Below are 17441 nucleotides of genomic sequence, written 5' to 3'. Positions count from 1 at the left end.
TGAATGAACGCTCTGAAGTTTATTATTAGTGCACACAGGTTATATAGAGGGGGCTTTACCCCCTTTATTAGCTTATCAACGTAAGTTATTTATTCAACCTATCATATATTAACACAGTATAGGAGAAGGAATATGCAGCGGCACTCACCAGTGTGTTCTTACAAACAGGTACTTTTATTCCATGTATAGAATGTAGCAGGGGGCAGACAATTCTTAATCACGCATCTGAACAGCGACGGCCGTTTCGCGCTAACAAGCGCTTCCTCAGGCTCTGCGTCGGCGAATACATGCGCGTCACCCATTTAAATACCGGTGCTGCCAGTTGTCATGGTAATCGACAACATAGCTGCGCCTTTATCAAAGGTTAATAGAAAAACATACATACAACAAAAACAACTATAAATGCCCAGCAATACAGTTACATATGACAATTGCATCTGCAATATATAGCTACAGGAATGGACTCAAATCATTCCTGTCATTTAGTCCAAGCTCACCCAGAGCCTGAGTGCGCAAAATCCATCTCGCTTCCCTCTGCAAGAGGAGGCGATGTCTGTCCCCCCCCCCCCCTGCAGAGGGGTGGACACAGTCTCCAACCCTGTGAAGGAGATACAATCAACATTACCTCCGTGCACACTTGTTACGTGCTCTATAAATCTCGGGCAACCTTTGCCTGTTTTTAATGAGTTGAAGTGCTCCCTCACTCTTTCAAACAATTTCCGATTTGGCAGCTGTTCACTGTGCTCCCATAACTCCCAAAAGAAATACATTGAGTTTGCTGGCACCCAACATAGAATCAATAGTTTCATTAACTGTAGGAGCACGTATGTGGTCTATTTACTACTCTGCAGCTGCGGGCGATTCTATATTGGGAAGACAATCAGGTGCATGTTTGAAAGAGTGAGGGAGCACTTCAAGTCAGTAAAAACAGGCAAAGGTTGCCCGAGATTTATAGAGTACGTAAGAAGTGTGCATGGAGGTAATGTTGATTGTATCTCCTTCACAGGGTTGGAGACTGTGTCCACCCCTCTGCAGGGAAGGGGGGACAGACATCGCCTCCTTTTGCAGAGGGAAGCGAGATGGATTTTGCGCACTCAGGCTCTGGGTGAGCTTGGACTAAATGACAGGAATGATTTGAGTCCATTCCTGTAGTTATATATTGCAGATGCAATTGTCATATGTAACTGTATTGCTGGGCATTTATAGTTGTTTTTGTTGTATGTATGTTTTTCTATTAACCTTTGATAAAGGAGCAGCTATGTTGTCGATTACCATGACAACTGGCAGCGCCGGTATTTAAAAGGGTGACGCGCATGTATGCGCCGACGCAGAGCCTGAGGAAGCGATTGTTAGCGCGAAATGGCCGTCGCTGTTCAGATGCGTGATTAAATATTGTCTGCCCCCTGCTACATTCTATACATGGAATAAAACTACCTGTTTGTAAGAACACACTGGTGAGTGCCGCTGCATATTCCTTCTTCTATACTGTGATTATAACTACCTTGCTTGCTGTGATCAGCTGTGCACCACCGCGAGTGTGTAGATCCCCAGCAGCCCAGATAACCGCCCCGCTGCCTTGTGGATTGTAGGTGTAACTGTGCCGCCCCCTCCTCTACTTATGTGATCTATCATATACAGTATTAACACGTTCTATTCTACAGGCAAATAGAGCAAACAGCAGAACTTCCATATTTGAGATAATGTCCGGGAGTAGTGCCAAAGAGATAAGATTCATGGTTACAGAGAACAGAAACTTAGCAGAAAACAGAATTAGTTTTAACATATAAAAACATGGATTCCTTTCAAATCCCCTCTTAGAACCTTTAGTGTATCACACTACATGGTTCTTTCCTTTCTTGTCCTTTTTCTCTCTATATAAATATTAGGTAATTCTTATACCCATCTGGGCTTCGATCCTCCTGTGGTCGAGTAGTCTGATATAATGACATATTAGAGATCCCCTTTTCAAGCATTCGTCTCACACAAGGAATAACACATAATGCTACTACACCTATTACTATTGGTTAGTAAACTCAATAAAGTCAACGAGGCCATTGCAATCTTAATCAATGCGCTCGACCATTTCCCAAAACAGGGGGAGAGGATCTTCATGTTGGAGGTCATGGCTGTCTGCCCTCGTTAGTACCTCTGGGCCTCATTGGAGGTTAGGGCTGTCTGCCCCCGTTAGTACCTCTGGGCCTCGTTGGAGGTCAGGGCTGTCTGCCCCCATTTCAGCCTCCTCTCTTGCTCTCACAAGCTTCACTCGGGTGGCATGGATCCACGTTGGAGATTGTTCTCTCACCACGGCTGTTCTGGTTACTGCGACCACGGTAGAAGGTTGGCCATATACGAAATCACCTTGGGCTCTTCCTTTCTTCAGTGTTTTGATCACCACCTCATCCCCCACCCTGTATGGGTGGGTGGGTTCCTGTGGAAGAGAGGGAGACTTACAAGCAACTTTTTCCTCAGTTTTATTAAGTACCTGTATCAATTTGGTGACATATTCTTCCTTTATTAAATCAAGGTCCCCTTCCTGTACTATTATTGGGCATCTGGCCCAGGGGGTGGGGAAAGGCCTCCCCATGAGTATCTCAAATGGTGATAATCCTAACTTCTAATTAGATGTCATCCTTATCTCTGCAAGTATTATGGGTAGGGTCTCTTTCCATTTTTCAAAGGTACCTGCAGTGGCCTTCCTCAATTTATCTTTAATTGTCCTGTTCATGCGTTCTACAATTCCTGAGCTCTGTGGGTGATATGGAATGTGAAATTTCCATTCTATCTGTATTAATTTAGCAAATTCCTTGTTGAGTTTAGAGGTGAATGCTGTTATGTCCTACTCCGTGGAAATGTGCTATAAAGATGGAAGTACTGTGTTGGGGGAATGCATGGCTTCCCCTCTTTGCAGACTAATCCTGTCTTAGGATTTTTTTGCAATACTGGATAACACCAGTCTTGCTGTTCCTGTTCAGTGGCGTATCTTTGAAGGTCAGTAAGCATCTGTGACATCTCAGGTGTTGGGGGTGCCAAACATGGCATCTCCCAATGGTTACACGGACCTGTGGGGTTGCATTTGGCCACTCGTTTTGCCGCCTTATCTGCCAGCGCATTGCCCTGTGAGACATGATCCTTGCCGTTGGTGTGTGCCTTGCAGTGGACAATTGCTAATTGTGAGGGTAGTCTGATGTCTTCAAGTTGATCTGTGACCAACTGTTAGTGTGAGATGCGCTTACCATCTGCTGCCGTGAATCCTCTTCTCCCACACTACTCCATGTGCGTACCTACTATCAGTATAGATGGTGACAGGTCTGTCAGCATGTAGAATACATGACCTAGTAAGGGCGATGAGTTCAGCTGCCTGTGCAGACTGGAATTTTATGGGTTTCGCCTCTAGGACGACATCTGGGATCATAACAATGGCGTAGCCTGTACAGTATTTGGTGTCATTTGGTCTGGTGCATGACCCATCCACAAAAACCTCTGGAGCTCCTTCAATGGGTGTGGATGACAAATCATGTCTTGGAGAAGTTTTATATTCTAGGACCTGTAAACAGTCATGTGTGTCTGCGAGGCAATCTCCTTGTCCTTTAAGGCCTAAGAGAGCATTCAGTATTGGTGCTGGACCTGAGGTGTGGGAAGCATATTTGATTTCGAGTGAGGGATAACTGAGTAGTATTACCTCATATTCTGAAAGCCTCTGTGCAGACATGTGTTGAGTATGGATGCCCTTGAGTAGGCCTACAACATCATGAGTGGTGTGCAAAATGGTGTAATGTCCCATTGTGAAAGGAGTTGCCAACTCTACCATCAGAGCACAGGCTGCAAGAGAACGCAGACATGCCGGCATCCCTTGGACAGAGGTGGGCATTACCTTCGAAAAAAATGCACATGAGCGCAACTTTCCTCCATGTTCTTGTGTCTGTACGCCCACCATGGTTTTACAATTTTGTCATGCAAACATGTGGAAGGGCAGTTTGTAGTCATGGAGGCCCAATCCTGGACTTGACATTAATGCACATTTCAAATAATCAAATTCATTGTACATTTCTGAAGACCATCTTATTAAATCTGGTTTGTCCTCCAATGTTGCCTGCCTCAAGACATTGTCATAGTAGGAACAGTCGGGGATCCATTGTCTGCAATAGTTAATCATACCAAGGAAGGACAGCATTTCCTTCTTGGAGTGCGGGGAGACCAGACCCGCTACAGACTGGACTCTCTCCGGACTGATCCTCCTTTCTCCCTTTGTGAGGACAAATACCAAGTATTCAACTTGCTTTTTTTACACCATTGCATTTTCCCCAATGACACTTTGTGTCCACATTCAAACAACCATTGTAACAGTGATATACCATCCTCAATGTTGGCCTCCACTGACATACTGCATAACAGTAAATCATCCACATATTGCAACAACACGGAACCTTGGGGGGGGGGGGTGCCATGGTTTTAAAGTCATTTGGAGGACGATGCTGAACACTACAGGTGAATCAGCATATCCTTGGGGCATCCTGCCCCAGGTCAATTGTCGCCCTTCGAAGGAAAAAGCAAAAAGTAGTCTGGTCCGCTTGTCAAATGGGATAGAAAAGAATGCATTTTTCAGATCTATCACACTGAAAAAAACAGCGTCTGCTGGGATGGCAGATAGTAGTTGAGTGATTTCAGGTACAACAGGGGCTATAGGCACAATGATGTTGTTGATGGCCCTTAAATCCTGTACAAAGCGAACTGAACCATCTGCTTTTGCCACAGGATTTATGGGAGTGCTGAAGGGTGAAATCACCTCTTCCAAAATGCCCTTGTTTAAAACTTCCTCAATCATTGGCCTTAAGCCCTCAAAACGGGTATTGTTTCTGGAACACTGAGATGACACCTGGTTTTACAGTAGCTTTGTAAGGTGTGCAATCTATGAGCCCCGTGTCATATTCATTTGAGGACCATAATGCAGGGTTAATGTTGTTAAGTTCTGGGTGGTTCTGTATGTTTGCAAGAATCAGTGGCACGGGTGTAGAGGTTGAAATGAGATCTGAGTGTACTTTTATGCCCTGATTCTTTGCTGATACCTGCATGTCAAGCTTAATGAACAAATCTCTCCCTAAAAGGCTGACTGGGCAATCTGGTATAATGCTGAATACATGATCTGTGATGTATTCCCTGTCCATGGTCTCGAGTGGTAGTGAGTCAGTTTTGTAAGTTTTTTTGTCAATACCCCATTAATTCCCATAGAGGGCTCAGATTTTCTCAATGGTCCTTTGTACAAATCCTTACTTAACACACTTGAGGTTACACTGCTATCTACCATGAATCCTACCCTCCTTCCTCCCACTCTCAGTCATCTAAGTCCACCCCTTTTAGTCGGACGCTGTGGTCCTCCTTCTGTCCGTCAGTAGTGTTCCAGCTGTCCATGAGAACAGAGCTCTGATGTGAAGCACAACACTTAACATGTAACACGTAACTTCAAACATTGAAACAAACAGATCTGACAATACAGACATGAACACACAAAGGGCCCATAAGAAACTTTTCATTGACTTCAATAAAAAAATAAAAAATGTACAGCTCAATCAACACTGTTGGCACCAATAAAACCCCAAAATCTTCCAAGAAAAATAAAATAAAATTCTCAATGCGCATATTATATGAAAACAAATATCGTACTCCATACACATTCACATTTTCATGTACTCCTTTTCACAAACACCTCATAACCACGCCCTTATACATAAAATATGAATTGCATACACAGCTCTGCTAAAAACATCCATCAGTCTTCACACATTTTCGACTCAACTACAACTCAAAGCCACACCCATTCACATTCCACTGAATCATTTATGAAAACATAGTTTTCTTTGTTTCATCCCAAAACTTGCAGCACAGACAAACACAGCTTTCCTGGAAACAGATAGGCATACCACACCCAGAATTGCTGATGGTCTATGTCGCTGTTGTGCTGTGTTTTCCAATGTCTTCTGGTCTTCACTCTGTGATTAATAAACTCTTATAAGAAGACAATATACATGTTATAATCATACAGTAATTTTGTTAAACCCAAATCATCTTATATGCCAGGTGTTCTTAGTTAGTGTTGCACATACACTCACCTAAAGAATTATTAGGAACACCTGTTCTATTTCTCATTAATGCAATTATCTAGTCAACCAATCACATGGCAGTTGCTTCAATGCATTTAGGGGTGTGCTCCTGGTCAAGACAATCTCCTGAACTCCAAACTGAATGTCAGAATGGAAAAGAAAGGTGATTTAAGCAATTTTGAGCGTGGCATGGTTGTTGGTGCCAGACGGGCCGGTCTGAGTATTTCACAATCTGCTCAGTTACTGGGATTTTCACGCACAACCATTTCTAGGGTTTACAAAGAATGGTGTGAAAACGGAAAAACATCCAGTATGCGGCAGTCCTGTGGGCAAAAATGACTTGTGGATGCTAGATGTCAGAGGAGAATGGGCCGACTGATTCAAGCTGATAGAAGAGCAACGTTAACTGAAATAACCACTCGTTACAACCGAGGTATGCAGCAAAGCATTTGTGAAGCCACAACATGCACAACCTTGAGGCGGATGGGCTACAACAGCAGAAGACCCCACCGGGTACCACTCATCTCCACTACAAATAGGAAAAAGAGGCTACAATTTGCACGAGCTCACCAAAATTGGACTATTGAAGACTGGAAAAATGTTGCCTGGTCTGATGAGTCTCGATTTCTGTTGAGACATTCAAATGGTAGAGTCCGAATTAGGCATAAACAGAATGAGAATATGTATCCATCCTCTGATGGCTACTTCCAGCAGGATAATGCACCATGTCATAAAGCTCGAATCATTTCAAACTGGTTTCTTGAACATGACAATGAGTTCACTGTACTAAAATGGCCCCCACAGTCACCAGATCTCAACCCAAAAGAGCATCTTTGGGATGTGGTGGAACGGGAGCTTCGTGCCCTGGATGTGCATCCCTCAAATCTCCATCAACTGCAAGATGCTATCCTATCAATATGGGCCAACATTTCTAAAGAATGCTATCAGCACCTTGTTGAATCAATGCCACGTAGAATTAAGGCAGTTCTGAAGGCAAAAGGGGGTCCAACACCGTATTAGTATGGTGTTCCTAATAATTCTTTAGGTGAGTGTATATAATAATTTTTGTTAAAAGTTGGATTCCCACATTACACTGCTTGGGAAAGAAGAAAGAAAATTATTAAACAATTCTTTATTTTCTATAATGTTATTACACATATAACATCACTTACTCTGCATGATTCCCTCCCCCCTTCACCATCACAGGAGTTCTGATGTCCACAGTCTGTAAGCTCTAACTTCACAGATTCTTACAGATTTTCATCCCTGTTACCAGCCGGGCAACCTGCTGTCCGGGGCCACACTTTCTCTGTAACATTCTTTTTTGCATTTTAACTTTTGATTCTCCATTAATATCACATCCTGCCAAATTGTCTACCCATGCGTTAACTAGGAAGTTATTTGTGGGACTACACCGTGCAACATAAACTTTACATGTTTCTCCCGTCTCAGGTTTGGGGTAATCTGTTTTTGACCCTTGTGCCCCCATTCCATCTGATATTTTAATGATGTCACTTCTCTAGGACTGGCTGTACTGAACCGTGAAGGCTCCGACAAATCCTGTCAACTTAGATGAAGGACTCAGGTCCGATCACAAAATATCAGAGAGTTTCATCAAACATATAATTTGTTGTTTTGGTCCGCCACTTGCGTTCACCTATCCCCGGGTCAACGGATTGCTTCTAGCCGGGGGGGTGGGGCGTCTTGCAACACAGTAAAACAACAATACAATGTTCTTATAACTCTATGCAAATAGTCAAGTTTAGTCTGTACACTTACCACCTGGACATCAGTATCCTTATATCAACTCTAATATTCTTATACTCTAAACAATTTAAAAAGAGTCAAACCAAGCTCCGTCCTTGTCTCCCTGAGACAATATTTTCTAGTGCGCACTATATTTTCTCTGAGTGATCCTCACGGCGGACTACCGGAGTCCCCGGGTCACTTCTCCCCAGACTCCTGGAGTCTGTTCCCTGTATCCCTGATACAGTAGTTATACTAGAAGTTCTGGGTTCTACTTACTAGATCGAGACGTGGTCCTCAGATCGGCCAGGGGACAATAACAGATGTCTTTCTTACTGGACCCGGGGATGACCTTCTCGATCCCGGACACGAGCCCCCAAACTGATAGGAAATCTCAACGTCCCAATTGGTACCCCTGGTACCGAACTTCTAGTATCGGCTTGGTTTGAGTCTTGTTCTGACGTCAGGAGAGCGCTTCACTCAGTAGGGAATAACAGACACAACAATGGTGTACTGAATGAACGCTCTGGAGTTTATTCTTAGTGCACACAGGTTATATAGAGGGGGTTTTACCCTCTTTATTAGCATATCAACGTAAGTTATTTATTCAACCTATCATATATTAACACGTTCTATTCTACAGGCAAATAGAGCAAGAAGCGGAACTTCCATATTTGGGGTATTGTCCGGGAGTAGTGCCAAAGAGATAAGATTCATGGTTACAGAAAACAGAATTAGTTTTAACATATAAAAACATGGATTCCTTTCAGTAACCACACTTTTTTATGTATGTAATTCTGCTCTCCTGGAGATTTAACTTTTTTTTATTTTATATTTTACTGCCATATGTTACAGCAAAGTAGGGGTTTTCTTACAATAGGGCCCCCACCAGTCCATAGACCCAAGGGGCCACAATGTTAGGTAAAGTGTCCCACTGGAGTTTTCTCTGAATGGTGCTCTGACAACCCCTACTGTGCAGGATACAGGCAGTGGGGTGGAGGTGACGTTCCGTCAGGGCTGTTTGCTGTGTTTGGGGACCTGGTGACAGTCCCTACAGTCAGCCCCCTGATAGTCCGGTGACAGCCATAGCCACCATCTGCCGTATCTGATAGTCCGGTCACAGCCATAGCCGCCCTCTGCCGTATCTGATAGTCCGGTCACAGCCATAGCCGCCCTCTGCCATATCTGATAGTCCAGTCACAGCCATAGCCGCCCTCTGCCGTATCTGATAGTCCAGTCACAGCCATAGCCGCCCTCTGTCATATCTGATAGTCCGGTCACAGCCATAGCCGCCCTCTGCCGTATCTGATAGTCCAGTCACAGCCATAGCCGCCCTCTGCCGTATCTTATAGTCTGGTCACAGCTATAGCCGCCCTCTGCCGTATCTGATAGTCTGGTCACAGCCATAGCCGCCCTCTGCCATATCTGATAGTCCAGTCACAGTCATAACCACCCCTTGCCTTATCTGATAGTCCAGTCACAGCCATAGCCGCCCTCTGCCGTATCTGATAGTCCGGTCATAGCCATAACTACCCTCTGCTGTATCTGATAGTCCGGTCACAGCCATAGCCGCCCTCTGCCGTATCTGATAGTCTGGTCACAGCCATAGCCACCCTTTGCCTTATCTGATAGTCTGATCACAGCCATAGCCGCCCTCTGCCGTATCTGATAGTCCGGTCACAACTATTGCCACCCTCTGCCGTATCTGATAGTCCAGTCACAGCCATAGCCGCCCTCTGACGTATCTGATAGTCCGGTCACAGCCATAGCCGCCCTCTGCCATATCTGATAGTCCGGTCACAGCCATAGCCGCCCTCTGCCATATCTGATAGTCCGGTCACAGCCATAGCCGCCCTCTGCCGTATCTGATAGTCCAGTCACAGCCATAGCCACCCTCTGCCATATCTGATAGTCCAGTCACAGTCGCTGTATCTGGTAACGCCCCTCTTCAGGACTAAGGTCCTCATACACATTAGATGCCAGTGGCTGCACCCATGGACTCCTGTCTGCTTCTCTTGCATTATGTTAAATAGTCATGTGATGCAAGGGGAGCAGATCTCCACTGTGGCCAGTGATTGTCTTGATGCCACTGCAGCCAATCGTTTTCATGGAGAAATCCAAGATAAGCAGCCCAAGACTGGAAGCGAATGAGTCAGGACCCAGCACCTAGGGATAACCAACGCAAATCCGGCTAGTCTGACAGGCCATGGAAATGAGTGCATAACTCCTAAGCATTCCAGCTATATTATAATATGTATTTTAAATTTAGCGACTAAAAATTTCATTTGGCTCCTAAACCTTTTAGGTTAGGAGCCAATGGCTCTTTGATATTTTTTGTTAGTCTGGAGCACTGATATTTTGTACGCCAGTCTTGATCTACTTTGCGTTGGAGTAAAATTCACCTCATTGGCCTTCCATGCACCAGTATGCTTTGAACCCTTACTCCATTTTCCCTGATGTTTCCGTACTACGTGTAGATAAACCAGTTTTTCGCCTCTTTTATAGTTTAGCACATTGTATCTAACACACCCGCACTTCTTAACTAAAGTTTACAAGCTGCCTGGATGTGGATGAGTGAAGACTTTCCAGTGACTCATTTCAAACCTCGTGGACAACCAGGAGAGGTGAGGTAAAAGGCAACAAGACAGAACGTCTGCAAATTCATATTGTCTGTGATTTTTTTGAGAAATATGTGTATTTCCAGAAGTCATTGCTCGATCAGTTGTTTTGCATATTTAGGAGGGATGACAGCGTACCTGTACTTCATCTTCTTGCGATAACTACTGGACTTATGTTCATGTCCTCGTATATATATATATATATATATATAGAGAGAGAGAGAGAGTATACTAGACATATTACTGTATGTTCACTCCCAGTGGTGTGGTCATGTTGGGAGTTGTAGTGTTGTGTGTGTATATATAGAGTATACTAGACTGGTCATGTTGGGAGGCGTAGACTCTTGTGTATAGGGCATAATAAATGTAAAACAAGGGGTTCGGAACTATATTGCAATGATACATGCTGTATAACACACTCTACACTGAGATATTATTTTATAACTTTGTTCTGAAGGCTGTTCTTGCACTGAGGAAATCATGAGTTGCTCAGCTGGAAAATCTGGGAGGAAAGGTCAGTACTGTATTATTACATCATTATTAAGCTTTATATAGTATATGAACTACAGTAATTGGATACCAGTGCTGCCGCCGTAAAAGCTTCACCAAGTTGCAAGTAAGTTCTGTCGCTGCTGAGTCCATGAGGGTTAACTGCTGGTACCCTTAATGTTGCAAAAGACTAATGGTTGAAAGAGGAGAACCCGCGCTGACTGTAAATAAATCCAACAGATATTATAGAGTGCAAATACTTGGCATTAACGAAGTATAATAGATCCCATCCCGATTGCTTTCACTATCGATGTAAGGGATTCCACTGTCTTCAGCTTCCTCCTTCTCAAGCGTGCTGCTCCGGCCCGTAGCTTGCGCGCACGGAAGGAAGCCGCACTGTAGTTACCAGGAGAACGGGCCTTCAGTATGACGTGATATGCTCGTGTCTACGGATGCCTCCTGAGTACACACTTCCTCCAGCGTGTTTCGGAATGCACAGATTCCTTCATCAGGGAACCTTAATATTATTATATGATAAATTATTTATTATATTATATCCTTTTTAATATGGTTTTAAATAAAAGAGAAAAAAAATCAGAAAAAAAAGCCTCTCCTGGGACTTTAACTGAGAATCTCTACATACATGGTAGACAACTATACCACCAAGCTATAATATTACCATATAGAAAAAACATGTTTTTTCTATGTTTATAAGCTAACACATATGACTGGTGTCTGTATGATCCTATATGGTGCCTGTAAATAAAGCAGTAATATGCAGATTAGCTTTCTGAGCAGATCTCAGCGTGGTGAAGCTATAGTACATAGTGTATATGATATGTAGATGCTAGTGCACAGCTCTTAGACAGGGCTCTGCCCTCAGCCTGCTGTCTAGCCTTGTCAATGAAAAGGAAGGGGCGTGTGCAGAGAACAGGGGGCGTTACACAGCAGTGCTCAAAGGATTCTCCAACTTCTCATTTGCATATGAATAAAGCTGTTTATCATACAGAAAAAAGAAAGGTATCGTTTAATCAGCATGATGAACCCTACCAGGCGGTATAACTAATTTAATAGGGTTGTTCATGGTGACAGAACCTCTTAGAGGAAAAAAGAAAAATCAAGCACCCCCCCAAAAACACCTTTATTCCCTTGTTTATTAATGTAAAAAGGTGAAAAAATAAATAAAAAGCCTATAGATGGTTTTTATCACCACATCCATAACGACCCAAACCATAAAATCATCACATTTTTTATCTCATACGGTAAACTGCATAAAAATGACAAAATTGCAGGGTCCATCAGGGTCCACATGTCCATCAGTGGAAAAATAAAAATGTTCTGGGTGAAGGGACATACTAAATACATTTTTTCAAGAAAAATAATTTTTGCTGTATAAAAGTAGAAATACATAAACACTATATAAATCAACATAAACACAGAACTCAAAAGCTGTGGTGGAATCGCAGTTTTTTTTCTTGTCGTCATCCCAATTTTTTTTTTAAATTTATGCAGTTTATTAAATGTACCCCAAAATGATACCATTACAAAATAAGACTCATCTTGCAGACAACAAGCCCTCATACGGGTATGTGGATGAAAGAGCAAAAAAGTTATGGCTTTTGAAATGTGGAGATGAAAAAGTGAAATAAAGTCACCAAGGATTAACTACCAAATTAGACGGCGTCCTTAAAGGGAGTGTGTCCTCAGGAAATGACCTGTTGTCTCAGTCAAGTTTTTATGTTTTAAATAGCATCCAGCAAGTGTGACATGAAACTAACCACCTCTTCAGGCACAGTCACAGTATAGCGGTAAATAAATATACATGAGGCAGAGGTACAAATGATGGCAGAGGTGTACCCACCAAAATAGATGCCAGGAGTCCAATTTAGTATTGACAGAACCGCTGACCGACTCCCTCTGAGGGCAGTGTATTATTGAGACTGGTTCTCTCTCTTGAATAAGAGGAGCGTTCCCCTCACTTCTCACCAGTGAGTGACATCTGCCATGTATCTACATGTATAGAAATACTGAAATCAATGTAAAGATGTCTCCTGTGAATGTGTCCTGAAGTGATTGTGCTGGTGAATTACAGGGGGTTGTGGATTTCACATTAGTGAAAACCTGTAAAATGATCCAGGACAGGAATATTCCACATAAACTGCCATCAGTCTCCTCCATGTTCTAGACGACTTCATTCTTGTGTCCCCTCCGTTTCCTAGATGATGAGACCCGGCAGTTCTACCAGCAGCTCCGTCAGTATGAAGGTCACTTCCTGAGGATGACGTATGAATATTTCCAGGATGATCTGCTCCACATTGTGGAGAACATGAGTCTTCCACCACTTCTGAATGAGCTACATCCCCGAAGTCTTGCTGATCCTGAGGTAAGAGGACATGAGCCGCCGGTATTGTATATAAATGCCCCAAGTGATATCACGTGTTACAGGCACAGTTTATGTCATTTTTATAGTGGTGGTTGATGCCCGCCACCGCTTCGCTCCCTCTAGCGGGCATGGCTATCGCTGTGGTCACCTGCTTTCTAGCTCCTGGATGCCAGAGGTCTGGACTCACAAATATTTCTCTCCTACTCTGAGGACTCCAACTTCTGGAGTAGTTCTTCTCTTTACTCCATCCAGGCTGCAGCCTGAATTTCTATGGCTATGCTTCTCCATACCTGAAGGGGCACATGCACCATACACGCATATCATCTACTTTAACTTATGGCAGACCTCCCTAGGGTATTTAAGGAGCCTTCCCACAGGAGAGAGCCTCTGAACAATGGCTTCTAGTGACTAGATCCCTGCAAAGAAGCTATGTCTATTTACCTGTGTACTGACTATTGCCTGTTTTTCCATATTTGACCCTTCACTGCCTGACCTGACCACCTATCTCTATACTGACCCTGAGCTGCCTGTCCTGACCTCGTTATGTTTAATAGATTACATGAACTCTGCCTGCCTTCCCCAACTACAGTTTTGCCTGATCGCTGAATGCTCTGCCTCAGCATCTCTTGACCCCTGTGTGTCGCCAATCACTTGAACAGAGACTACTCCAGGAGCTAGTGCAATGGACGTGGTGGTGCAAGGGGTCCCTTTAAAGTGAGTTTTTTGTGACGCCAGTTGCATTTCAGCAACAAGGGATGTAGTCCCCCTAGATGGCAATAGTGGACCCCAGGTGTAGGAATGCCAGAGTGGTGTAAGGGTAGCCTAGAATGTCCCTTTAGGTGTGATGGCTGCACATATCACGGTGCTCCTACCTGGATATCCTGGTGTTGTAATCTGAAGAAGTGCAAATAGGATGAACAGTTGAGGGATTGGTAGAATAAAGTGAGTCCAGACTGGTATTGAAGTAGTTAACGGCTTTCCTTGTATAAGCTTGCATCATAGAACAATCTTACAACTTTATCTTGGTTATCAGTAGATTTTGGCTTAACTTCTGGCTGGCAAACAAACTCAGTCTGCTACATGTGAACTCTCTCGGCTCTGTTGGCTGGATTACATAAAAACTTAAACTTTCTGATGTAGGCTGTACTAAGCTTTCTGTAGTCTGACTCTATCTTTCTCTGGATCTATATCTTTCTATGTCTTTGTCTTTATCTTTCTCTATCTTTGACAAGGGAACTTCTTCCTGGTTTGTAAGGCTTAAGGCTGAAGCCTCTAGATCGAGCTGAGCTGATGGTGCTCAAGCTGGCTTGAGCAAGCCTCGCCCAGCAGGGACGAGGGCCTGCTGCTTCCCTTTGCAGTGGGTAAGCTACTCTGACCTTCATTAACATTGAACTCCTCCCTGTCCAGAGAGAGGGCTGAAATGGAAGAGGGGTTCCATTCTATCTAACACAGCTCTACCAGACGTGCCGCCATCTGCTGGTGAACCAGGCACATTGCATGACAACCAGTACAAAACCATAAATACATTTACACATTATGCAGGACATAAGGATACATACACAAGATGATACAGGGTGCACCATTAACGATAGTGGAGGGGTAAAAAGAGTGGTAATGCCCCCATGCAGGGCTTTACAGTAGCTTTCTGGTGGGGTTAAAGGGTGAAGACCAGAGGGGCTGCTTAGATGACACCATTAGTGTGTATAATCGAGTATTGTGGAGGATTTATCCCCTCCCCCGAACATGTACAGTAGGGGTCACTACATCCTGGAAAAATTCTGATTGTTATCTGTGGATTCAGGAAGGATTTTCTCTACAACTATTCCATAGATTTGTCTTTCTCTGGACAACACATTATAGAGAAGACATGTAATATCTGCCGTGTATTAACCTTTTGTATTATGTATCTGTGTATAACGCCCTTTTATGTCTTATCTTTCTTGGGTTCTAGAAATACCGGAGTCTAGAACACGATAGAAGAAGATTGGCGCAGATTTTACTACAGGATATTTGTCTCAGAGGAAGAGAAGCTGTGATAGGACTGTGGGTCAGTCTGTATGTATTACAGAAGGATCATGGTTCCCCCGGCCTGAACGCTGTACTGGAGGAACTCCGTCATAGAGGTAACATTGTGTATGAGACGTGTCACCCATGAAATAGAGGTCTTCATGACTTACATTGTCCACAGTAATAAAGGTCTCCCTCTGGATTTATTAGGGATCTGAACCCATTTTGGAGTCTAGTCTGGGGTTTGAAGTTTAGGTCTTGCCTGTGGCCTGAATTGATTTGGGTCTGGCTTAGGATTTGATGCCAAAACAAGCCACCGGTGATATTAAAAAATAGCCCAAAAGTTACTCAATGTGAACATGACAAACATATATAAATGATAGCAGCAATTGCCGATGAGGCTTCAGGGACCCTCATGTAATGACCGCCACATACAGTGACCATCACAGTGTCCTCATAGTGACCACCACAATGCCCCTATATACTTTATAACATCCAAACAATCCCTTCTCAACTTCAAGTCCGCACTCACTGCTGCAAAACAGACCTACTTCACATCATATCTTCTGTCTCACAACCCTAAACAACTTTTTAACCCTTGTAACTCTCCTCTGTTCCCCAGTGCCTCCACCCTCACCCCTCATCTCAGCTGAGGACTATGCCACAGACTTTAGAGAAAAGATTGACATCAGAGAAGCTTCAGCCTACAGTCCCCACAGCCCCTCTACACAACTACTTATTCCTCTTCCCCCCAAAACCTGCTTGTCCACCATTATAGAGGAAAGCCTTTTCACCCTACTGTCCAGATCACATTTCACAGCAGCATGCCGGCAGCATGCACAGGGTCACATCACTAGGGACGGCGAGTGATATGTCTGAATAGTTCAGCCCAGGTTGCGCACGCCAGCCAGCCCTATAATCTCATTTGTGTGGAACTTCACAATTGGAAATGTCAAACTCACTCGGGCAGCCTAGGCGTAGAGCGGCAGCGAGGTGAGAGATCTCACACACCCGAGGGGCCGAGCCCCACCCTTAGTAAGTCCAGTCAGTGTAGCGCAGCAGGGCTGGCAGGCAGTGACTGAGTCACTCAGTAAATCCCTGACACTGTGCACACCACACGGCCTCAACTACCACCCACCTTCACACACACTTATAGCCCCAGAAGTGTCAGACAGTTGGGACTGAGAAGCGCAGCAGCTGGGATCTTGGTCAGCCAGCACAGCCGGCGGTATGTGTATTGGCACTGGCTGCAAGCATTTAAAAGAATAGCTGGGCTCCACCAGCCCACCGGGAAGTTTCCTGGTACAATACATTGCCAATCCACCCCTGCCGTTGACAACTCCCTTCTCTTACAAACTCTTTAATCTCTTGGCATTACAGACCTGGCCCTCTTCTGGATCACATCATTCCTCACATACTGGACATTTAGTGTCTCCCACTTGCACACCACCTCTTCATCTTGTCCCCACTATGTTGGTGTCCCTCAAGGCTCTGTCTTAGGACCCCTGCTCTTCTCAATGTACACCTTCGGCCAGGGACAGCTCATGGAGTCCCATGGATTTGCCATTCCTTTCTGCCCCCCACTGCCATGTGAATAGTTTAAAATGCTAGTAGACAATAGGCCACCCACAACCTGTCCCCTGCATACATCTCTGAGCTACTTCCCCGATACATCCCCACATGTAATCTCCGATACTCACATGACCGCCTTCTCTCCTCTTATCACCTCTTCCCACAATCGCCGCCAAGATTTCTCCCGTGCATCCCCTATACTCTGGAACTTTCTACCCCAACATATCAGACTCTCACCTCCAGTGGAAACTTTCAAAAGAAACCTGAAAACCCACCTCTTCAGACAAGCCTACAACCTACAGTAACTCCTCTGCCACTATACCGCTATGTCCAACTTTACTCTCGCCTACTGTGTCCTTCTCCCATACCTTGTAGATCAGAGGTGCACAACCTTTTCTGGTTGGGGGCCAAATTGTCATCCTGAACCAATTCCAAGGGCCGAAAATAAAATTTAAAGGGGTATTACCAACTGAAATACTATATTTATAGCACATTGAACATGCAGTATACTGTATATCATTAATGTCTAGT

General features: G+C 44.2%; 1 protein-coding gene across 1 annotated transcript in view; it reads left to right on the top strand.

The window, feature by feature from the left end:
• The window catches only part of LOC120983001 (NACHT, LRR and PYD domains-containing protein 12-like), a 54274-nt gene that overhangs the window by 24036 nt on the left and 12797 nt on the right, over positions 1–17441 (top strand). Inside the window, exons 2-3 of the mRNA XM_040413115.1 lie at positions 13168–13331; positions 15283–15454. Of these exons, the coding sequence (XP_040269049.1) occupies positions 13168–13331; positions 15283–15454 (336 nt within the window). The remainder of the gene's footprint in view (positions 1–13167; positions 13332–15282; positions 15455–17441) is intronic.

This window comes from Bufo bufo (assembly GCF_905171765.1).
Source record: "Bufo bufo chromosome 11 unlocalized genomic scaffold, aBufBuf1.1 SUPER_11_unloc_1, whole genome shotgun sequence".
NCBI classification, from domain to species: Eukaryota; Metazoa; Chordata; class Amphibia; order Anura; family Bufonidae; genus Bufo; species Bufo bufo.
This window is presented reverse-complemented; position numbering and strand designations above follow the sequence as displayed.